Source organism: Xenopus laevis, chromosome 3L (assembly GCF_017654675.1).
Source record: "Xenopus laevis strain J_2021 chromosome 3L, Xenopus_laevis_v10.1, whole genome shotgun sequence".
Classification (NCBI taxonomy): domain Eukaryota; kingdom Metazoa; phylum Chordata; class Amphibia; order Anura; family Pipidae; genus Xenopus; species Xenopus laevis.
In genome coordinates, this window is record NC_054375.1 from 82,101,556 (window position 1) to 82,127,526 (window position 25,971).

Genomic DNA, 25,971 nt, shown 5'->3' on the forward strand with positions numbered 1-25,971 from the left:
CTGTATAAGTTCTGAGCATATTATTATTAGCAAAAGAGCGGCTGTGGAAGTTGCCCTTTGCCTCTACTTGAGCTGGTCAAAGGGGAACTTTTAACTATATTCCATATATTTCATGTGCAAGATAGTTACTATTACAGCGTACAGCACAGAGATAGTGAGTAGAAACTTTCCTGCACATGAAACTGATATGCTCAGTATAGTTAAACACTGCTTACAGTTCATAGCCAGGCAGATTCCTAATTATAGCATTGGAGTTTTAACTTTGAGAAGCGAACACATTCAAGGAGCTAGGCAGGAGCTATGAGGGGAGGGGAACCTACCGACTTCCTCCAAATTTTCATCAGCGTGTGCAGGGAGAAAGGGTGCGAGTGGTTTATGACCAGTGAGTGTGTGTCTCCTACATGGTGTGCACACCTATTACAGCATCATTGTGTTCCCCCGGGAAGAGAATATAGGCATGCACTTGCTTCATTCAGTGCACCAGTGACAAATTATAAAGCAACTACTCCCAAGAATTTTGGGGGAAACATGTCCCCATTTACTGTTTTGTTTTTTAAACAAAGTGTATAAACAATAGCAATACATTAGGTCACTAAAAAATATATCTTTAATTCTGAAACAGTTGTTTGATGGCAAATTCAAAGAAAGTAATACATTTATACCATTTTAACAACCCAATACAGAAAACTAGGCAAATATCTGCCACCAGATGTACAGGCTTAGTATCAAAACATAAATAAATGTAAAACGAAAAGTGATCATTTTGTTGACACCAAGGTACAAGGCACACCTGTGCGTATTTGCATTAGGCACTGGTCCATTGGTACTGGATGTTCTCCATTTCTCCTCTTGGTTCCTTCTATTTACCCTCAGGATTGTGTTCTGCTCGGGGTAGGAGGGGTGCTATGGTGTGGTGGAGTGGCCAATGCATGTTGCTAGTCCCAATATGGCTAACTTGTGACATCACCATTGACATTAGCAGGTGAGTCAGGCTAAATTCAGGAAGTGGATTCAGAAGGATCTATTCTGAAAGCACAGTTTAATAGGAGGCAGTGTTGAAAAATCGAGCTTTTGAATGTAAGGAGGTAAAGCGTGAAGAGAGACGGCGCCATTCCTAAAATATTGGAAACTGGAGAGGAGAGACTAGGAGTACAATTGTAGGCGCTACTGTGTTCTGTGCTTATGACCTGCTGTTGGGCCAGGGTTCCCTTAGTCAATCAATTTTGGTTTCATTGTTTAGCTTTATTTTTGTATTTGTAGTAGGATGAAAATCTTATGCCAGTATAGTAATCATAGCCTGTGTTTAGAGGAGGGTGCCACATTTTGTGGTATGAAATTGTAGAAAAAAGGAATGCACTGTAAGAAGAAAACAAATCCCTTTAATGCATTTTAATAGGTATTATTGATTTCACTACATAAATTGTTTAATTTAATAATGTTTTTGTTGCAGCTGTCTACTGTGATTATTACAATCAACCTGGTGAATGCACATGGCATTATAAACCCTGTGGATCAGTACCAGTAAAGACATGCCATAATCAAGCAATGAGCTCCAACTTCTCAAAATATTTAGAAGGTAACATTATTATTGCAACAGAACGAAGGACAATTTTGAAACATTAAAATGTGATCTTTTTATTACATCTCCATTTATTTACAATACTGTAGGTGAAATAATCTGAGGAAAAATTTGTATTCTAAACATCTGGAAGCTAATTGAAATATATATGCAAAAAAATGTAACTGTACAACTTATGTGATTATTATTTACACATCTAGCATTCATCTTGTTAATGTTTACTTTTTTCTTTTTTGGTGATTCAGTATTGCATGCATTTGTCTAACATTGGTTGTCATAGCAACTTCAAATGTCCTGTATTCATAGTGAAGCTCACCTAAAAATATCTAGACCATGGTCAGGGGTGATTTTGGGCTGCTGCCCCCCCCCCCCCTCCTGCTCTGTGCTCAAAAAGCAGTGTTGGAGTGAGCCAAAGGGGGCAGCATCGATTAATCACTATCTCCATCACTGTCCCCATCACTGACATACATGAGTCCTATAGCCTGCAAATAATGCAAACCAGTCCTCAGGTCTATATACAGTATAATTAAACCAACTGTTTGAGTTCAGTAATGACATGATATTATGCTTCAAATTATTGATGACATGCTGATACTCCTTACCTATGAGATCTCATTATGGCAAAGTTCTGAATTCAGATTTAGGAGCCTGTCAAGTTAGGCAAGAAAGAGCATTATCTCAGATTCAGTCATTGAAGGGGTTATCTATTGAATATAGATACACATGGGATCAAGTGGGTAGGCAGTAAGGTGTGAGAAATCCACTTAAAGTGATACTAACATCAGAAATTAAAGCTTTTTTACATCTATCATAACATTGTCTTTGCATGCTATTTATAATTTTGTCATAAAATTATTTGCCTGATGCTTTTATATAAATTCCCTATGTTCCTGTATGAGGGGCTGCTATATTTGTGCACCAGTAGTATGTTAACATTAACTCTAACTGGCAGGTTGAGAAGGGGCAGTCAGTTCGGCAAAACAGTCAAGTTTAAGAACTTCAAGTAACAATTACTCACAAAAGAAGACCTATTGAAGTATTAGCAAAATTGCCTTTAAGTAATTTTTCATGTGCATATATTTGTGTTTTTGCCTTGTAAAGCACTGTATACATTTTTGGTGCTAAACATACTAAATTATTACAGTGCACTGGTAGCAGTAAACAAAATGTGTAGTGTAAGAAATGTAACCCAAAGTGTTGCATAAGGGAACATGACCACATTAAACTGAGGGATGAAGGCAATCTTATATCATCAATATTATATTTAGACAATTCTCTCATGGTGAGGTGTCATCCTTGTCTATTGTAGGTATAATGGTATCAAGAGGGGGAGGAGATGAATACTATAATAATAACAATACTTTAATAAGTATAAGTATAAAACTACACATTTATAAAGCACCAACATATTCCACAACATATTCCACAATTACCCATAGATGGGTAAATACATCAAACATAGATATACATACAAAAATACAGCTAGCAAATGCAAGAGGTAAAGGGAGATTTTCTAACCTCATATATGGATAATTAAAAGAGGTTAAATTGTTTATAGGAAAGAGGATGAAGACAAACCACCGGAGGAATTTAATAAAAGTTGGTAACTAAACAAATATTCACAATGCTAATTTTAGTTTACCATATTTCTTTATTGATTTTCAAATATTTAGGGTAACCAGTATACATTCACTCTTTGCAAATACAGTATTAGTATAGGAAAGGTATGTGGGATAGGTGAAATGGGGGGAAAATAAGGGGAGGGGGACATAGAAATAGAAGGTACTTAATTTCTGTCTTAATGTTACTTTTTACTTTAACTTTACTTTGTTCAACTTCAGTTTATTTTGTTGTACTTGTCTTTCCTCCTGGTGATAGGAGCATTTGTCTGCACAGTTCTAACAATTGTGTCTGTCTCCATGTTTTCCATAAGGCTGTGTTTTTAACTTCCCTTTTGATATCATAGTACAACTGCTCTTCCATTAGCATATTGCATTGTGTCTCCTTAAGCACTTGCGTCAATGTAGGTGCTGTTGTAGCTTTCCAAGTTCTGGCAATCAGGGTTCTGACTGCAAATAGCACATGGTGTAGTATGAAAGCTTCTCCGGTTTCAAGGTTTGGTGGGATTATGTGTAGCATTGCTATAGCTGGTGTCAATGGTATTTGTACATTTAGCTTAGTTAAGATACTGCTTTCTACCACCTTCTATTAGGGAGCTATTTTGGGGCACTCCCAAAATATGTGGATTAGGTCTCTGATGGCCCCACATTCTCTCCAGCACAATGAAGAAGTACCTGGATATATGCATGCCAGTTTATGTGGAGTCAAATACCAGTAACAGCTTGGAATATTGCTTTAAGTCGTTTCCACATGTGGTGGCTTTTTTAATGCTCTGAAAGACTCGTTTCTAGTCTGTGATGTCTAGCTGTAGTTACTTTTCACTTTCCCAACTTAGCATATGTTTACTTTTATTTTCAGAATATCCTGACATCAAAAGTTTATACAGTGATGATACCATGCCGTTTGTATGTTTGCCTTGGAGACATATGTTTTCCAGCCATGTCTTTTGTACTAGGGGGAACATAGTAGAAACTTAAAGTGGTCTGAGTGGGATAGCGCGTATTACTGCACTAAGTTGGGATACGATTGTATGTGATTATTTTGTAGTAGCAAGTCAATGCTCCGAATGTCCTTCTTTATCCAGTTTTGTAATAATATGTTCGGTATCTTTCTTTTTAAACTGGTTATGGGTTGAAGTGGGGAGAGCTTGAGTTTGAACAATTTGTGCTTCCTGGTTTTCTTCCAGATTATGAGTAAGTCTTTGACCCCCTACTTCTATAGGAAGTGTGGTTTGTTTCTCAATGTCCACCCAATGTGTGTCTGCTTTAGTCATGGTCAAATAGAGTATTGCCTCTAGGATGATTGCTTTATGATATTCCATGAGATTTGGCAGTCCCAGGCCTCCTGAAATTGTTGGTCTGTGTAGTGTGTCCTTAGCAACTTGTTTCCTTTTGCCATCCCACATAAATCCCATCACCATTCTCTGTAGTGAAAGACAGAAAATTTCTGGGGGGGAGTATAAGAATTGTTCGTAGCATATATAAGATCTTTGGCAAGATTAGCATTTTCACTATTGCTACAAGCCCCAACAAAGATACATATGTCATCCTGTATTATGCTATTTCTATGCTTAGAGTTCCTACTAATGACCATGGTTATGTTTATAAAGGGTATGTATTGTTTTGGTGAGTTGTATGCCTAAATAATTTAGGTAGTCTGTTCTCCAGTCAAATTTATAATGCTGTTGGAGATTGGTAAATGTTTCCGAGTTTAGGCCTATGGGTAATGCTTGCTTTTTCCCTGCATTTATCTTATAATATGATATAGTGCCATAGTCTTGTATGATTTCTTGGAGTTCTGGTATTGCAACTTGTGGGTTTGTCATCATGATGATGACACCGTCTGCATAAAGACCAAGTTTGTGTTCTGTCCCTGCTACTTTAATTACTTCAATCGCTTCTGTTTGTCTGATTTTCTGGGCTAAAATTTCAATTGTCAGATCAAATATGATGGCAGCTCTGCCTCGTGCCATTAGTAAGGGGACATTTGTGTGATAGGAAACCTGCTGCATTTTCCTGTGCCTCTGGGTTCGAGTATAGTGCTAGGGTTGCTTTAGTGAATTGAGCTCCAACTTTTGCATTGTCTGTTCTATAAATCCCCATTGAAACCGGTCAAATGGCTTTTCGACATCTATGGATAGTAATAGCATTGGAGTATGTGTGTTCTGTGCTATTTGAATGAGGTCTATCATTCATCTAGTGGCATCCGATGCCTGTCTTTGTCTTATAAAGCCTACCTGATCCGGGCTCACTAGGGATGGCAGAACTTGTTGGAGCCTAACAGTCAACATTTTTGCACAAATCTTTACATCCATGTTTAACAGGGCTATTGGCCTATAGTTTTGGACTAACTCTGTGTCCTTCCCTGGTTTTGGGATAGTAGAGATCGTGGCCATTAGCATCTCTGGTGGAAATGTTGCCCTGTCTTGCGCTTCTTGATATAGTTGGAGTAAATGGGGTGCTAGTTGATTCGAGTATTCCCTATAATATATATTGGAAAACCCACCGGGCCAGGTGCTTTATGTAAAGGTAAGGCTTTAATTGTTTCCTGTATTTCTAAAAGAGTAAAAGGTGCATTTAAAAAGTCTTTCTGTTCTACTGATACTCTAGTTCTATTGTTTCTGAAGAGGGCTGTGGTGTTGCGTTGTTATCTTTAAGGTTATATAATGTTTTATAATAGTCTGCGAATGCATTAGTTATTTTCTTGGGGTTATAAAGAGCTGTATTGTTTGACTGTTGAGGTTTTGGCTCTTTGCTTTTTTACCTGTTTGGCTAGATAATCCATTACTTTGTTTCCTTTGTAATAATGTTGTCATTTTAGTGATCTTAGGGCTGCTTCGCATTTGGCTAGATCTATTGTTTTAAGTTGGTCTTTTAGTTCTTGGATTTGACTCGCTCTTTGTGCTGTGGGTTGAGGGTATTAAGTTCTGTTAATTTGACCCGCTCTTTTTTTGTTTGAGCTCTTTGTTATTAACGCATGAGTAACCCTTTAATAGTGACTTTATGTGCACACCATTTTGTAGCCTGTGTGGGCCATGATTCGAACATGGAAATGGGCCTATTGTTACATCTGTTCACAATTCACAATGCAATAACAGTCTAATGAAGAATATAATATTGCAAAATGCAAACTTTTTTCATATTTGTGTTTTTTTTCTCTTTTTGATTTTTATTACATTTTCCATGTATTTACTTCCAAAATTGTATGAAGTTTGGTGTCTTGTTATAACTTTATCATTTTTTAATACTTATCGCTGTTACATTTATATATACTTTTGTATGCAATGTCTGTTCACTCTGTATATTTGACTTTTAAAGTTATTTACTAAAATCCTATTTATCTCATAATTTAAACAAAAAGAACTTGCCCAAACTTCCATCTCCGGTTTTGCCTTATTTATTAATAAAATAACTTGAATAAATTGGATCGGGAAAAAACCCAATAAAAAAGCAAAAAACCAAATCATAAAATTTTTCGAACTTTTTTCCTGAATCGCTTGTTTTTCATGGTTTTTGCCCAAAAACCCTGAATTTATAGGATTATCAGGTTAAACCCAGTGCAAACCACAATATCTTTTAACTGAGATAGGGACATCTCCGATTGATTTATATATAACCTTGACAGGTCTGAGATGGCAGATTTTTGGATTCTGGCTTTTTTTTTTAGCAACGGGGTATAATAAATCTTGAAAAAATTTGTTTTTTTTTCACAAAGAATTTGACTTTTTGCCCCGAAAAGCCAGATCAGATAAATTTGCATTTTAGTTAATAACCCCTATATGTTTTTAGACACAAAGTTTGCCCAATAGCAGTAACTCATAGCAACCAACTATAGCAGCCAAAAGTGCTTTTAAGCAGATGACCAGTAAATCTTACCTGCTTATTGGTTGCTATGGGTTACTGCTCCTGGGCAAACTTTTATTACATAACACCCTAAATGTGCCAGGTGTTGGTTGACGTAATACAATAAAGTATATGTTTTAGACCCACCTTGATTCCACTGTTATTTTGCTAATGTGAAATCTAGCAAGTGTGTATTTTTATTAATACTAAATGTTAAACTGGTGTATTATGTTTAAAAGAGTAATATTAAAATTTTTGGTAAACCATATCATACTTGGTTACAGAACTTCAAATATCTTAAATTTACAACAGGATATAAAATATTCCCTACTTCAGGGCTGTCCACCATGAGGTATGTGGTCCCCAGATTACTCATGTGCAGCAATTACCTCTTTTGGATGACAAAACTGCTAGTAAGCAATAGCATTCACATACATATTATTTGCAGTAGCAAATATTTAAAATTTTGTGTCTGCTTAAGTCTGGTCACCCTAAGAATGTATTCATTAGACTATCTTTACAGTATCTCAAAATACTGATGTTGCTATACTGACTAATAAGTGCATATATAGTATACATTTTATAAATTATTATAAAATCAATTCTAGTGCAACCCTTTTACTATATTAATTTATATTGTTCTGTTTCAGGTTGCTATGCAAAATGTTCTGGAAAAGCAGCATATTTGGATGAAAATTTCATGAAGTGTGTGCCTCTTTCTAAATGTAGTTGTTTATATAATGGACGAGTAATACCAGCAAATCAAGCTATAACAGATGAGTGTGGAAAGAAATGGTATGATATTTTTACATTTAAGTTCCTTCTTTGTGCATGAAGAAAAGCACATCAAACTATTGCAAAGAAAAACTATTATCTGCTTCTGTTCTCACCTTGCCTCAGGTGGTGTGGAGCTGCAAAAAGCCTGTTTTTTAACACAGCAATTTGGCTCTGCTAGTACAGCAAGTGCAATAGCGCTCACTTCACTAGTGATGCCGCCCCCATTGGACCCGCTCCGACGTTAAAAATTGAAGCACAGAGCGGGAGGAGGTGGCATCAGGGGTTGCTGCTTCATGTGGCAGCAGCCCCTGAAGCACTGCTGACTGTTAATTACATTTGGCTGTATTTGGGCAGCTGTTAATACAACCTATGGAGCTGTCCTGTCTAAGGGCAAAGCAAGCTGGTGACTGGTGACTGTGTAAGGCAAGGGGTGGAGTCAGCTGCTGGGGCAACTTTTAATATCCGCACTACAAAAAGAGAAAAGAATGGCAGCTATTCATTTAAAGGAAAACTAAACCCTATTAATGAACATGTCTAATAATGTTTTATTTTATATAGATTTTCCCATTTTGGATTTTGTTAAGAATGTCTGTGACTCACAAATGGGCAGCTATTACAAAGCTAAGCTTAGGACCCTTCCCAAATTATCAAGCAGAAATTGAGATTCATTTCTCATATAAGTTGATGCTACGGAGCTGATAATTAAATTATGATACTAATTTCACTGGTTTTAGAGCAGTATTGTAATTATAATCTAAATTACTTACTTTACTATTCAGCCTTATACTGGGACATTGATATTCTATATATACAGTACTTAGTGCATTGGTCCCTAAGCTCCCATAACTGAAAGCAGCACAGAGCATGTGCTGTGAATCAGTAGAAAAGAAGAGGGACAGAACCCCAAACGATAATATACAATATTTGTGTCCTACTTCTATCTTACTATACTATCCTACATTCTGTCCTATTATATAATGCAGTCCTCCTTTAAGATGAGTGGTTTAAAGAGAGCTAGTCTTGATTGTAAGCAGTAAGGGTTTATTAATGCAAAATCCTCACAGCAAACAGCATCAAATGCATTGTATCAAATTTTATTAAACATATCACAAGGTAGTTCCATCCCTCTGACAGCATACCTCATGCCAGCCACTCCCTCCATATTACATAAAATTAATAAGTACACATAGCATTTTCCGAACACTTACTGCCAGAATATTACACAATCACCTAGGGAGGGAATTTTGCATACATATACCACACACCCAACACACATTATGTGTGTATATGAGTATATGTATCATAGCTCAGTAACATACTCTGACCGCTCAGCAAAAGAGTCTGGAGGCACAGCTATCCACCATGGTGACTCAACAGCACTCCACAGATACTCAGTTAATTGCTTTGCGAAAGTCTGCCTTACAAGAAACTACAACTACCCAAGCCAAGTTGTTATGTGAGGCTGTGCAGCAGCTTGCTCCAGGATGGGAGTCAGTTACAGTGGCCGAGGGTAACCAGGTAACCACCCGTGCAAGTAATTTTCTCCAAAAATGTACTCCCACTGATGATGTTGAGGCTTTTCATACCACATTTGAGAGCAGAGAAGGGTGGCCCTGAGATAAATTGGCTGGCCCAATAACTCCATTTCTGTCTGGTCATCCACAAAAGGCAGACCCAGATGACACCATTAATTAATTACTGAATGCAGAGATACTAGAATGCCTAGGAGTAACCAAGTGACTAGAACCCAAGGCTCTGGCTGGACCCCAGATTATGGAGTTGGTCATGACAGACTAGTACCTTTGGTCCCTCCCTGTTAACCTACAGCATTAGGTGAGTCACGGAGACCCAAAAATGGTGGATAAGATTTTCGAGATGGTTGAGGTATGCTAAAACTGAAACTACTTGCTCCTACCAGTCAGCGATAGTTCACCGTCTCACATCAGGACAAATCTACACCAGCTGGGAAGATTTCACTGCAGACTCCTGGAATAAGGCTGAAAGAAAGTGAAGAAGTCTCACCACCAGTCCAAAAGGGATCAGGACCACATGCCTTCTCACCCTGAAAGGGGGGCAGTGATCAGTGCTGGAGTTGTCAATCCTGGGGGCACACTAAAGCACAGAACCCGTGGAAGGATGAGTTCATGGAGTGTGGGACTCTACAACAACTTTCCTGTTATGCACAGAATGTTTACACTACATGCCCTGACTTGTTTGAGGGGCAATTTGCGTGTACTGTCTACTTCAATCAGACCCCAGTCAAGGTTCTCCTGGATTCGGGGAGCATGGTGACCCTTGTACTGGACATTGTATTATGAGAATTTGAACCTGCGTCCAAATCACTCCGGGTAGTCTGCATTCATGGACATACCAGGTCCTACCCACTAGTTCCAGTGACAATTACCATTGCAGGTGAATCTGTTGTACATAAGGTTGAGTGGTGAGTAAACTGTTACACCCTGTTATTGTGGGATGTGAGTTTCCTAAATTCTGGGAATTATGGGAAAGTGTGGGGAAGGGTGGGTTTGATTCCCAAAACTAATAATGGATATACCCAGTGATGTAATGATGGCATGCACAATGGTAATGTGTCGCAGTCCCAAACTCAGAAAAAGGGTAATATGGTAACTGAGGATTTCAGTCCGAAGGCAGATTGGCCCTCTGAGGGGAAGAATTTCTCCCCATTACAGGTAATGAGGTAATACTTGGGGAGGATGATGAGGATGTTAATGAAACCCCATATCTCCTGATCTGGATGTGTCAAAGGAAGCTTTTAGAACTGCCCAGATGTGGGATTACACCTTAGGAAATGCCAGAGAGCAAGTGGTTATGATAAATGGTGTTTCTCAGGAAACCTGGTGCAAATAAAAGATGGCCTCACTTTTTTGCGCACATGTGTCCTTATTTGGTGCTGCAACTGGCCAGGTTGCCTAGGTCACCTGGCCCAGTGCTGGATGGCAGATTATATATCCCAAATACAAGAAGTCCTCTGCACTCAACCCATTATCAATATATTTAAGACACTGAGACATTTTTTGCATACAGCTACTAAAAAATGCCTTACCCTTTAAACAAAACAGTGATTGTTTGTCAATATATTGCAATATATTTAAGCTGGCCAACTACGTCAAAGTCATCCCATATCTGGCTAGTCCTTCACTCAAATTGCATCTGATTCATTAAGAATTCTATTGCTTTTTATACATTTTATAACGGTACTAAGTTTTACCTGTACCTGCAACTCAAATTGTTTTAGTTGCGAATATGATTTTGCCACGCATCAAAAAATATTGGCGCACATTTGTGTTTTGATGTCCAATTTTTTCATTGTGCAATGCAATTTAGTGAAACAAAGTTAGAGTCTATGGTTGTTTTGTTTGTGTCACCTTTTCAACTTTGGGGCTACCAATAAAACATTTTCCTCAAGCTTTGTAAAGTGTGATAAGTGAATATGGCATCTTGCGTTGTGTCAAAATTCATTGAATTGCATTGGAGTCAAAGAGAAGACTAATTCACATGATGGAGGTCAAAGAAACACAACTTGCTTCTGCTCTAATGGCAGTGGAAGCAGTACCACTGACTGTGGTGGTGGGGGTAAGTGCAGCAGTGGCCTAGGGGGCCACCAGCAGTGGTGAGAGATTGGAGGATACGTTTTCCACAGGCCATGAGGAGTTTGAGTGGGAGGAATCCTGGGCCATGTTACTGCCCCCTACTACCCAGGTATAAGCTGCATGAAGATGAGGGTAACTTCTGGGTACTACCAAGTCAAGCAGTAATCCAGCATTTCCGGTCACTCTCCAGAATGCAAAAGATGATCAATAGAGAGGAGTTCAAGGAGAACAACTACTATATGCCGTACGTGCCTCTCTGGATTTACCAGGAGTTAGATGATCATCTGGACACTTGGATCTGGAAGGATATCCTGGGGAACCAAAACCTGGAGCCTTTGGTGCTACAGCACTTGGCAAATGATAGGCAGCAGTGGGCCCAGCAAAGGCGAACTTCCAAATTGGTGGTGGGGAAGCACCATCTTGTGACATTATGTTAAGAGTGTCGGAAAAAGAGCCCTGCTGTGCTTTTTCAGCATGGAAGTCAGGCTGGATGGGACAAGAAAACAGAAAAACCAGATCCCGAGAATGATATTTCCTTCTGAGATACCAAATTGTGGTTTCATAAAATGAACTAGTGCCTGTTTGTTAATAGGGTCCTGTTGACCATGTATAAGTTATGGAGAAGACACAGTTTCACTGAGAACTCAGTATCAGTGAGCAGAAAAGACTATCTGGGACAGTGCAATACAGAGGGGTGTCAGTAAAGAACAGTTGGAAGAACACACTATGGGGTAAATTTACTTAGTGGCGTAAATTCACCAGCAACGGCTTTGCAGCCATCACAACACGTCGCCAGGCATAAATTCACTAGGACAACGCTAATTTACTAAAATGCTAAGTTGCGTCCAGGGTGCTGAACGATGGCTAATTTTCGCTAGTGTTACTTCGGCAACAAAAGCAAGGATGCGCTACTGTTCAATTATGTCTAGTGCAACTATGTTAGAGGTCTTCGCTCAGGCTAATTTGCATACGGCAGGAAATTATATAGTTGAATGGACGTATATGTTGCAGCAAATACAAGTCTAGGGAACCTTAATAACGAAAATAGAGTTGTTATAATGCCCTACAAACGAGCCCACTGTATAGTTAATGTTCCATATGTTAGAAAATGTATAGGGGAACCCCGGTACACAAAAAAAAATGTAATCACTTTTGCAGGCTATCACTCAGATGCCTCCTGCGTTTTTTGGGACTTAGAAACTTTTTCCACTAAAAATTTGATGTAAGTAACAGAAGATCTCTGCACTCCAATGCACTTCGCCTGATCTGAGCTGGCGAAGGCAAGTCTGGCGAAAGAGGTAACGTTCAGTAAAATCCGTATCTTAATGAATTCGCCACAGCAAAAATTTGCTTGGCGCTAGAGTGCAAATGAGCTCTAGCATCTGTCTCTTTCGCTAGTGAAGTTACGCCTGTGCCCGTTAGTAAATTGGCAAAGTGCCTAAAATGCTAACGCTGGCAAATTGTCACCAGTGTTAGTCACTTCGCCCTTTAGTAGAGTGCATCTGATTAATTTAATGTTACATGACTCTGAGAATAGTAATAGTTGTGTCATATTATCCAAACAACTCTTAAGTACCATCTGAGTAGTAGTTAAATGGAAATAACTCTAAATATAGAATATAGAACTTTTTAATAAACTAATAGTACAACGGTGTTAAGCAAGTGATCCACACAGTGATCATATTCATATAAAAACATTCTAAAATAAATTATACAGCAGGAGAAGGAGGATGAATGTCACTCTTGAGTGAACCCACAACTTTGCGGACCTCATGCCTCATAGCACTCACTTGCTGGATCAGCACAATGAGCAGCTCATTTTTCTAGGCCTGTCTAGTCTGTGTGCCCACATCTGCCGCCACAGACTGTGCTGTCTCAGGTTGCTGCTGATCCTCTTCATCCCAGTCCTCAGGAGAAGGTGGTGGTTGTGCTGCATCAGGTGGTGCTGCCTGCTCATCAGCTGCTGCAGCTGCACCATCCATAGCCAGATCATCTTGGATCCATTAAGCTGGCAATGAAAGAATTTTGAGTAATACAGCACTTGCATTTGTACAGTATAAATTAAAGAGGATGAGGTGTGTCATGTAACTACGGGAAAACCAACATCTATTATGATGGCAGGTAGGGTGGTGGGCAACACCATTAAGATAGTTTTTGCAGCAGATAAACTCCATTTGATTTACTTGTTCACTGCAGTTATATGATAGTCAACTGTTACTGATGTTAAGTATTCACCTAAACACAGTTTTGCTCAAAATAAATAGGAAACAAGTGACTTTATTGTAATTAAGAAGAGAAATCTATTCATTCTGTTTAAATAAATCTCCCTTCTACTTCTGCCCTTAGCTCATCCACTAAATCTGGGTGCTGCCTCCTAAATTACTCCAGATCCACTGGACAACACACAGCCTCAGATGGATGTTGAAGAGACGTCTCAGCCTGCTCTGCAGCCATTCCATTATATTTTTTTAAGGAATTGTATCCTGGGGGTCCCAGGGGGATGTTATCATATCCTTCCCAGTGCAGGTATTCAAAAGAAATACCGGAACTGCACCTCATTAAAGGAACAGTAACGTCAAAAATTAAAAGTGTCTTAAAGTAATGAAAATATAATGCAGTGTTGCCCTGCACTGGTAAAACTGCTGTGTTTGCTTAAGAAACACTACTATTGTTCATATAAATAAGCTGCTGTGTAGCAATGGGGGCAGCCATTCAAAGGAAAAAAGGCTCAGGTTACACAGCAGATAGCAGATAAGCTCTGTCTGTCTAATGGTGTTATCTGTTATCCATTAGTTAACCTGTGCCATATAGCCGTTTTTCAATTTCCGCCATTGCTCCACAGCAGCTTGTTTATATGTACTATAGTAGTGTTTCTGAAGCAAACACATCAGATTTACCGGTGCAGGGTAACAGTCATGATATTTTCATTACTTTAAAACACTTAAATTTTTTGGTGTTACTGTTCCTTTAAGCATTCCAGGACCTGCCATTTGTAAACGTTTTTGACTCCTACAGGTTTAAGGGCAGGGCATTTGGAATTTATACTGGTGACACCCAATTTTGAAGTGCATGTCACATGATGCGTGTGTGCCGATTTTGACGTGCAAAAGTGCAAAAATCAAATGTTTTTTTTGCCCATCCCTATTCAAAGCATTTATTGATTTGATCTTGCAACATCAAATTCAGCAATCGCTTCAAAAGACTATGCATTTGTATAATGAAAAGTTAATCTGCTTTTAAAGAACCACTGGAACCCAAGTTTATTTGACAAAGTTGTTTTATGGTGGTTAACCCTTCCTCCAACAGTAGGCGAGGGCCCACCTGAGTGAGAAGAGGCCATGTAACACTTGCTCTACTGGGAGTTTCAGGGAGTTGCTATGACCCTAAAGTTAGCCTGGGTGAATTCTGTTGCAGTACAAGGAACTGGTAAGCACCTTGTTTCCAAAAACCAGTTATATTTATAATAACAGGGCACACAGGTGTGCATGACACCTTCACTTTAAGAGCATGTAGCCTTCGACATATCACATAAATGGGTCAGTTGTGCTTTCCACTAGAACCCTAGTGATGGGCGAATTTATTCGCCAGGCATGAATTTGCGTGATTTGCCGCCAGCGAATAAATTCTCAAACCGCCGGTGTCCAAAAAATTTTTTCGTCGGCGTCGAATTTTTTTTTCGCTGGCGTCAAAAACGGGCACCGGCATCAAGAAAACAGGCGCCGCCATCAAAAACCGGCGCCGCCATCAAGAACGAGACACCGGCGCCGTTTTGCGAATTTTGTGAATTTTTCGGCGAAACGGCGCAAATTCACCCATCACTACTCACCACCTTTCCCCCACAATGCTGCACTGACTTATGAGTCTTATGACCCCACTGAAGACCTTGCAATAAGTTGTAGCCATGAATTAGGGTCAAGTTAAGCCTAGCTGCTACAAAACCATCTGCAGAGAAGACCCTGTACCACTCTTTGAACTTTAGCTGCTTCTATCCTCAGATTGTTCAAAAGCAATGTCTATTGTTTGACCCTCCTGAGCAGCACTGGACTCCTATTCACATCAGTTTCATTAGTTGATATAGCTAAATTGCCAAAAGACAAGCGAATGGGTGCACCTCTTTGCAAGTCTTTTGTCTTTAAAAAAATGCTCTGCTTGTCCTTTAAGGATATATACTACTCTAATACATAATTAAAATCATGCCACTGCTGCCAATATGTTGCAAAAGCACCACCTCAGACACATGTGATATTAGGTGCACAGTGACACTCCCACCTTACAGACAGGGTAGACTAATATAATGATGAAGGTAGATGAAGGTAATAGCTACTGTAGGATGTTCATAACTGATTTTCTGCAATTATTTTTACTGGCATGCCTGTACATATTCTGTAGTAAGCTTATGCCCTACTCAGTTTTTTAAGACCCTCAAGTTTCATATCTGCATCAGGCCCAATAGTTTGTTAAGATGGTAGATCTATGGGGCACATTTATTTGAATACACATATTTATCAAAATAAACACTAACGTCTCGGCCAAAGAACATTGGTGTACTTTTGTCAGAGATGATTAGTTGGCACGAAAATATCATAATTCATTTTCTTTAGCGTTACTTACTTTCAAACAAAACTTTGTTAACATATTTATGCTTATGTCAATTTAAATTCAGTGCTTATGTAAAGGTTATATGTATGTATTTTTAGTGATATTTGTAAAATTGCTGGAAGTGGCCACTTTTTATTAAAAATATTCAAGGAAGTAAATGAAGACAGAGATCCTCTATTGTCCTAGGCCATGAGCCCACCCTAAAACAAATGTGGCAGGAGTGTCAAATGTTAAAAAAAATTGAAATAAGATATTTTTAACAGTTACAATTTGTAACCATAATGACACTTTAAATATGGAAAAATACTAGCAGTTTGACTTTTGCTTATGACTTTTTTGGAATACAAGATATGATGTTACTGACATAATAATGTTGATGATATAGCTTCATTGTATTAAAAATTGGCATTGTACCGATGTATACAGGTATGAGATCCGTCATCCAGAATTCTGTTATGTAGACAGCTCTGAATTGCAGGAAGCCATTTCCTATAGACTCGCTTTTAATCAAATAATTCCAATTTTTCCTGATGAAAACAAAAAAAAATGTTAAATCTTACCTCAGAAGGGGCAAAATTCCTTTCTGACTCAAAGAGGGCTTGTGTATGCACATACATTTTGAGGCCAGTGCACACAACAAATAGTGGAGTGCACAAATAATTTTGTGTGGAAACAGAACATTTTCTATTATACTGACCTGAGCACTCCATTTTTAAAAACTGTGCAAAAAAGTTTAAAATTTGGGCACAAAAGTATTTTTTTGCACACATAGCCGAGAAGGAATTAGAGGGAACGTTGAGTCTGACCTGTTTTTTGTTTATTCTTATTTAACAATAAAAAGAAGGAACATGAAATATAGAGTAATGTGATTTAGCAAGTCACTTCATCAAGTGATCAGGTCAGGAAATTCTCTTACAGAAAGAAAGGAAAATGTTAGCCCCTACCAAAAATACACTTTAAAGTGAACATGAATAGCGATGATTGAAAAATGTTACCATGGTCAGTTTCTCTCAGAATATCATAGATGCGTAGCATGTGCGAGAAAAAAAGGCACTCATACAGCATTAGCTTGGCTAATATATACACGTGGCCAGTATAAATAGCCACTACCTAGCCTTTGGAATTTTAGGAGTAGAAAACAGAGGGGCTACATGATGGTTTTCCTGTAGTTACATCACCTACCTCAACCTGTAAAATTTGTACATATATGGTTCAGTCATTTGTTTGGGGTCATATTTATTATTAGAGTTAATTCTGCCCATGTCTGTAAACTACTAATAATATATAAACTATAGAGATACTTTTGTCTTAAACAGCAACATAGTGTAGTAAAAGATACCATTACCAGTTGACCAGAGGTAATGTAAAAAAAAAATGTTTTTTAAGAAACTGGCAATATTGGAGTATTTTTTTCTTTTAAAAAAACATTTAGCGGATAGAAGGTTCTCTAACAATGTAGGGCATGTATGTAGCAGTATACTGAGGGAAACATTCATGTGATTTTTGCCTTCCCATTGATTCCAATGCAATTCAGCAAATTATAACACCAGTTTGGGAATTCTGACACAAAGCAAAACATGGGAGATTTGTACAACACAGTCAGCAAGACTTGGAAGTAAGGTAGCCCCAAAGCAGAAAAAAGGTGCCATAAAACATAGATTTTTCTATAGTTCTGCAAATTTTTTGTGAAGTGAAACAGATTCACTGTGACAGATTCGCTCATCATTAGACATCAAGAGAAGATAGTTCTGTAGCTTTATGTCTAAAATGTCTGCTTCCTTACGATTTCTGAAAGAAATCATTTAATGCAACCTGACTACAGGAGGAAGCAATACTTTGCTTCCCAACACTATATGGACCAATGCAGAGTTTCGCTAACTAAAGCGGGTACTATAATGCAGCCTTCCTTAGTGTAGTCACACTACAGTATATGGTTGAACTATTGTTGCTCCTGGACATTTCCACCTCACAATAACAGAACTGATAATTAAGTAGCAAAGGGCAGTACATTGACAAACACACAGTCCAAAGATGCAGTCTAATGCAATTTTTTGTATAAGGACTTTGCATGCAGTCTAATGATATAGAAGCCTTTCTTTTTTTGATATGTGTGCTGTAAAGATTATGGGGCAGATTTATCAAAGTATGGAATTAGAGCTAACCAAAGTAAAAGTCTACCACTATCTATTCATTCCTATGGAATTTTTATCAATGAGTGAATTTTAGAGTTCACCATTTGATAAAAATGTCATTAAAATTCCATAGGAATGAACAGAGAGTGGTGGAATTTTACTTTGGTGAACTCTAAGTTCATACGTAAAAATCCACCCATAATTGTGATATAGATTGTAGGGCTTATCTACTTATGCTTTAACTCATGTGCAAAACTTCTAAGGAGTACAAAATTTTACCCCTTAGGATGTAAGTAGTTGAACTAACATTGCACCAGATTAAAAATATCCACCCCATTAGTCAACATGCTAGTGATGGGGGGGAAGGTGCACAGCTGATATTATCAGTGTTAGTCTGATATTAATATTTATATGTGTATGGTTAAGTCTTGACCTATGTAGCTGTTACTGTCTTCTGTTAAGGATATAATTATACTGCTAAGTGATTATTGTATTACTGTATGACATTACTTTCTGTAATAAGACACATTGAATACAAAGAAATACATTTATATGTGTAAACTCAGTCACATTTATTCTATATTGCATCATGTAAAAGTAATTTTACTGTAGGTATCTGCTATGCTAACAAGTTACATTCTTGTTTTCAGTCACTGTATGAAAGGATCTGTCACTTGTACAGGTAAGCAAAATGTTTTTATAATATAAAATTGGCTGTATAAAAACTGGAGTAGCATATTTTCCCAAGTACCATAAAGAATAAATGTATTTATGAAGTTATGGACAATATCTAAGATCAGTAAATTGTAAATGTATTGTATGAAAAATAGACTTAATTTGCTACATCATAAAAATACATTTTGGGGACCTGCAGTGATTTAGTGTATTGAAGCATATGAGGCACATGTTCTTTATAAATCACTGTGTAACCTTACAATATATATATATATTTCGGGAATACCGGCACTCACGAAAATTCAGGTCAATCAATGCCTGGGTGCAATCCTCACAAGTCTGCGTGTCAATATAATCCAAAAAAGATGCACTCACAGGTCTCAGGAAAAAAGCAAAATGTCTTTAATGTGGGCACAAAAACTGACATTTCAGCTGGAACACCAGCTTTTCTCAAAATGAAACAGCAATGCAAAATGCAAGTTATTATACAGAGTGTGACAGGAGCGGGCGTAACGTGCAATGATTGTGTGATGTGTAAAAGTAAATTACGAATTAGCCAACCCGGAATCTCATATCATAGTGTGAGGTCTAGACTGTAAATTCAAATATATCAATCACAAGTGTTTAATTGTTGATCAAATGATAAGGAAAATATCAAACGGGAGTCCCCAGAATCCAATGTTCCGTGTAGTGTAACAATATACCTGTGTTATTAAAGCCATAAAGCACCTCTGTGTGTGTGTGTATATATATATATATATATATATATATATATATTGTAACCACTAGCTTCACATCCGCTAATTTGTATCCAAATGATCAGTACTTCAATCTATCATTCCTCTACTGTTATTATCAATTGCTTATGAATCATTAAATTAGTACAGAACTATGGGGCAAATTCAGTAAGATTCGAAGTTGTGCCAGCGACAACTTCGCCGCACTTCACCAGGCATAGTTTCGCCAGCGCTACGCAAATTCACGAATATGCGAAGTTGCACTCAGGGAGGCAAAGTTAAAATATAATGGACGAATATGCTGCAGCAACTACATTACACTACACAATATGTAGTGTAAAAAAGCAGCAGCCGAAAAGCAACACGTTACACTTTACTAATTGTGTTTGTCCTGTGCCATCAGGTAAGCACCACATGTGGAGTGTAATGTCGACAAATGGTGTCAACAGGGTTAAATTTTAAAGGCACTGCTGAGATTCTGGTTTGGACCAGGTCACAGAGAATGGGAGACAAGATGGCATCATCTGCTGAGAGACCCCAGAGTGTTCTGAAGTGGTGCAAGAGTTTGGCATGAACCCAAAAAGGACTGCTATAGTAGGCCCTATGAAACCCAGAACAAAAGAGGAAGTTATTTACAAGATCCTAGATGTAGATGAATCTATTTAACAGCCTAGAGTGGTAGCTTCATGATTAGACACAGATGGTGTCCTGTTAAACATGCTTGTGGATAGTCCTGCCAAGATTAACAGAGAGTCCTGTGCACGTGGTGTTGAAGCAGAAGAGGACAGTTACTGGCAAATTGGCTTGCCATATGTTCCAGAGGAGAAGGAACTTAGTGACAGTGAGGATGAAGTGGGAGCTGATTTGGAGGATCCAAATCCCCCTTGCACTGGGGCACCACTGCTACCTGCCACTGGTCACATCCCAGTGACTAAAAGACTATTTGAAGTGACGCCTGAGAGAAATCTAAAATACACCGCATTGTGTGAGAGTTTGAATTTTGCAGGGAGAAACCCACCCCTAAGTGATGTCTTTGAAGCAGCCCAGCTTGTTGAAGTATTGGCACAAGTCAGTGAGAATTTGAGAAAGCTGGCATACAATGGCAATTATAAGAGACTGAAAATATTTTCAGGGTTGGAACCCACTCCCCCGGTGAAGAGACTTTTGAGGTCAGGAGAGATTCTGCTTTTACCATTGTTGCTGTTTTGCCTAGATCTGGATCTGCTTTGTGTCAGAATATCCAAGAAAGTTTGTGAGGGCCTGCATTAAACTTCATTAAGCTACACAGAGAGGTGTGCCCACAAGATGGTCCAGAGTAGTTAATACAATGGTTGGAAGATACTGTACATATGGACCAGTGGAAGATGAAATTGAGATGCCAACTATGTCTAGACTGGCTCCCTCTCCTAAAGTAAGTGGTGCTTGCAGAGAACCACCCACGTTTTTCCTTTGTGGCCAGTTGGGCCATATATCTATGAACTACAATAAGCAATGTGAAGAAGTTGCATCTGCAAAAGGGACCTCATCTGGATGTGATGTGAAGAAGCTACACCAAAAGAGATATCAGAAGAGACAAAGCCAGGTGTAGTGTTACACCTGTGGTTGGTACAGTCATACTTCCCACTCCTGTGATTGGGGATTGAACAAAGAATCTTATGATGGATATGTGACATCCTTCTCATGTGAAGTGGATATTCCTGAAGAGAATTCCTGTGGCATGAGGATAGTCTCTGAGCACTCTGCCACACCTGATAAAAGTGAGAGACTGGGTCTGGGAAAGCACAATCCTTCAGGCAGGGGAAGTATCAGGATAGTTAGTAAAAAAGTTCCCCCTTGTAACTCTCCTCCAAAGGTTAGGGAGAATGAGGAAGGGCAAGTGAGGACATTGCCCATTCAAACGGGGGGGGGGGGGGGCTGTAGGAAATTAGTGCAAAACCATTGCACTTATCCCTGTAAAAGATCAAGCCCAGATACTGTGTCTGTGTGCTATAAGCTGTTACCTAGCAACCAGCTGTTCAGTGATCTCAGTACAGCAGGAAGTGAAACAGCAGCTTGTGAGGACGTCACAGATGCTTGCAGGAGAGAAATGAAGAGAAAACCACATGGTGGACAGAGAGAGAGAGAGAATAGAGAGCTGCTAGTGGGTCCAGAGCTGAGAGGCTCCACCAAAAACATTAATTTGAAAAAAATCAGGCTGATACAGTGAAGCCAGATACTGTGCCTGGGGGGACAGAGAGTGTGAAAGGAATACAGACTGGAGGAACAGCCAGCAGGATTCCTATCTGAGCATCCAAAGGGACTGGTAGTCACTCTGTATGTGCTGGACTCACCTGAAGAGAACTCTAAATTATCTGAAGAGCATTTGGTGTGAGTATCCTGTTTAAAGGGACAGTACCGTAAAGAAGCGCTAGAAGATCCAGAGATTGTTTGGGCAAAGGACATTAAAGGACTTTGCCTTCTTTAGTTAGATAGACAAATTAAGAAAGCAAATTAGTTAGTGAAGCCCTATTGCCACCGGTTAGGAGTGCTGCATGTATTAGGTGCCCCTTTATATTTTAGATAAACAGTTATTCAGTTTAACCAATACTTTGTGTGTCTTATTACTATATTCCTAATGGGGCCACCCATAGGTGCATTCCCACTAGGTGGAGGCACTGCGCTAGTAAGTACAAGGTGCCCAGTCTCTCCCAATACCACTGTGGAGTGGCTCAAGTTTTTCCTATGCCATCAGGTTAGTGACACACGAAGGGGCACATTTACTAAGGGTCGAATAATGAGGGTTAATTAACCCTCAATATTCGACTATCGAAGTAAAATCCTTCGACTTCGAATATGGAAGTCGAAGGATTTACCGCTATTCGTTGGAACAAACGATTGAAGGAATAATCGTTCGATCGAACGATTAAATCCTTTGAAGTTAACGATTCGAAGGATTGTAATCCATCGATCGAACAAAATTTCTTTTGATCAAAAAAACCCTGGAAAGCCTATGGGGACCTTCCCCATAGGCTAACATTGATGCTCGGTAGGTTTTAGGTGGCGAAGTAGGGGGTCGAAGTTTTTTTTAAAGAGACAGTACTTCGGCTATCGAATGGTCGAATAGTCTAACAATTTTTAGTTCGAATCATTCGATTCGAAGTCGAACTTGTAGTCGAAGGTCAAAGTAGCCAATTCGATGGTCAAAGTAGCCAAATAAAATGTCGAAATTTGAAGTATTTTTTATTCGATTCCTTCACTTGAGCTAAGTAAATGTTCCCCGTGGAATGTAACACCAACAAAGGGGTGTTGAAAGGGTTACATGAACATAGCAGTTTTTATCAAATTTCTGAAAATCATCACAAAGCTTGCATTTTACCCCATTATATGCCCCACATTTCGTAACTTATCAGGAAAAGGCATCTTAAATATGAATGAAAGGGGATTACTGAATACTTTGATGCACAATATGCATATATTTACCCATGTATGTGGGGCACAGAGACCCCCAAATGATAAGAGTATATCAATTTTCACAGCTTACATTCTAGCTGCTGCAATACAAGCATCTGGTATGTGTATTATGTGCTACAAGACCCCCTTAACTGTATGGAGACCCTATAAAACCATATATTTTCAGAAAGTACACATTATGAATAATCAAACTACAAACTGCCAAACTCTAAACCTATGCTGAATCTAACAGTTTTTATCAAATTTCTGAAAATCATCACAAAGCGTGCATTTAACCCTATTATATGCTCCATATTTCATAATGTATCAGCAAACAACATCCTAAATATGAATGACAGGGGTCTACTGAACACTTTGATGCCCGATATGCATACATTTACCAAATTATGTGGCTGACAGAGACTCCCAAGTGTATATACATTTTCATGGCTAACACACTGGCTGCTGCAATAAAAGCACTCAGTATGTGTATTATGAGCCTTAAGACCCCAATTTAATGAAAGAGAAGATGCCCTTAATACTAATTTATCACTTTGGTAGACAGAGAGGTCAGATTCAATCAGTACGGCTTTGTAATAACAGAAGGGAAAGGAAAGAACCCCTCTTTTATCCAATAATCCTATGGTTCATTTCTAAAAATAAAATTCATCAACTTGCTTAATACTGTACATATAATTGAAAGTGATTACACCTTAACTGTATGATTACGTGATCTTAAAAATATAAATAGTGGATATATTAATTCATTAAAATTTCATAATTAAGTTACAGAAATTATTATTTTTAAATGAAAGTGCTAATTCATTGAATTTTTTTAAGAAGGGCAGACTAAATCAATTCAATTCTACCAATTCATTAATTAACAATTAATTCATTTGCAATTGATCCACTGCCTAAAGTGCATAGGCGTTAAGAATAAATTAATTAAATTACTTAAAGTGCAAGTGCATTAGTCCAACATAGGATTTAGAAGAATATGTGAAGAATTAATATATGAACCAAATTAATTAACGATAAATCAATTACCCAGCAACTCAACCCAATATAAAAGTAGGAAAATTGATATATAAGAAGGTGGAGTTCTCCCAAAACATTCTACCTATTACAATTACTATCCCTGGGACACCACAAAGCAAAGAAAGGCAGGAAAACCAGGACTGTGGTCTAGATTTTTAACCTGGCCCTATCCATTGAAGGAGCTATCTAGACCTCACAAAACCAGAAATCCTGGTCGAGAGTCCCAGTGCGGGATACAATAGGAACGGAAGAGAGAGGAGTGGGGTTTGAGTGCCAATTCCGCCAAACAACCTCCCCCCTTGACCAATTCTTATAATTAAATAAAGAAGGCTTGAAGCTAAAGTTTTTTTTGTTTTTTTTAAAAATTGTTTAAAAAGTTTTTAAATAGCAGAGTTCACCAACGTGCGTTTCGCAGGTAAGGCTTTCTCAAGGCAAAAGCCTTAAGACCCCCTAACAGTATGGAGACCCTAGAAAACCTTATATTTTAAGAAAACATACTTTCTGACATCCAAAATGGGTAAAAATTTATTTTTATTGCAAATTATCAAACTACAAAGCTATGCTTAAAAGAGAAACAAACCTGTAACATATAAAAAACCATACCCCATACTCTATGTAGACCCCCTACCTCCTCCCCCAAGCCTAGGTGGTACTCGGGGGAAATGCCCTTAACTTTTTAATTACCCCTCCATGCAGTTCACAGCAGCCATCTTCTTCTCTTCATTAAACTTCGTAAGCAGACCTTCGTTTTTGGTGCATGCCCAGTTGGATTAATATTCCGGTCCCGAACAACCATGCATTGTGACGTCCCCGAGCACGGGACTGGTTTATGGGCACATAAGAAGCACACAGGCAGGTAACAGTGCAAGGAAACTTTTATAACAAGCAATCCCTTTATGCATCTGGTAGGGAACGACAGCTCAACAGGAGCACAAGTGTGTATTTGTGGCCTAGTCCCTTCAGGCAGAACCTGGCCCCAGGCAACAGTCTCACATAAGATTCTCATATACAGTAAGATCACCAGTCTCTTTCAGGCATTATAGCAAGAGGGAAAGTCAGTGTGAGTATTTCAGCTGCACTTGTGTACAACAGGGTTATAGATTAACAGTCCAGTAACTTAACACGGAGAGCAGCTCTGAGGAATCACAGTCCAAATGGAGGGGACACCGCAGCTTATCCCACTCTGTTGTGCAGCCACCAGCCAGCCCACACTGCAGCAAGTCTTTCCTGCAACTTCCTCCCCAGCATGCACTCCCTCTTCCTCCTGATCTCTCTGAGCAAACAGCTTCCTGTCCATGTGACCTCCCAGCCCCACCCCTTCAGGCCTGCAGCTTCCAGCATTATCAGAGCTCTTGTCACATGCATACACCAAAAGTCATGACAATTTTTGAAGTTTAACAAAGAGAAGAAGGTGGCTGCCATGAACTTCGCTGGACAGAAGTAAGTAAGTAAAAAATTAGGGGCAGTTGCCCCAGGTACCACCTAGGCTGGGGGGGAGGATGGAGGGGGGGTCTATGTAGGGTAGGTGATTAGGAGTTTTTTATGTTACAGGTTTGTTTCTCCTTTAACATTGTGGATTTTATAATTTCTGAAAATGTTACCCTATTACATGCCCAACATTTTGAAATCTATCAGCATAAAACATCCTTAATATGAACCCCAGGGGTCTAGTGAACACTTTGATGCCCATTAAACATAGATTTTCCAAACTACTGTATGTGGAGTACAGAGGCACCCAAATTAAAATAGTGCATGGAAAAGTTCACAGCTGACACTCTGGCTGCTGCAATATGATCACCCATTTTGTGTATTATGTGCCATAAGACCCCCAAACAGTACAGAGAACCCAAAATGGGTAAACACATATTTTCTACTGCAAACTAGCAAACTATAATGCTATGCTAAATGTAGCAGTTTTTATAACATTTCTGA

The 25,971-nt window shown here is 38.7% G+C and overlaps 1 protein-coding gene and 1 long non-coding RNA gene across 51 annotated transcripts in view; one reads left to right on the forward strand and one right to left on the reverse strand.

Moving 5' to 3' along the window:
* csmd1-a (CUB and Sushi multiple domains 1/integumentary mucin B.1) overlaps window positions 1-25,971 on the forward strand; it is a 263,577-nt gene that overhangs the window by 114,781 nt on the left and 122,825 nt on the right. For all 50 annotated transcript variants that reach the window (XM_041586464.1, XM_041586465.1, XM_041586482.1 and 47 more), the window contains exons 59-61: window positions 1,451-1,576; window positions 7,692-7,836; window positions 18,811-18,842. In XM_041586464.1, the coding sequence (XP_041442398.1) occupies window positions 1,451-1,576; window positions 7,692-7,836; window positions 18,811-18,842 (303 nt within the window). The remainder of the gene's footprint in view (window positions 1-1,450; window positions 1,577-7,691; window positions 7,837-18,810; window positions 18,843-25,971) is intronic.
* Window positions 13,316-24,736, reverse strand: LOC121401509. The gene is made up of 3 exons (XR_005966298.1): window positions 24,724-24,736; window positions 16,443-16,555; window positions 13,316-13,437 (listed from the first exon to the last, which is right to left on the reverse strand). It is a non-coding gene; the product is annotated as an uncharacterized LOC121401509 (long non-coding RNA).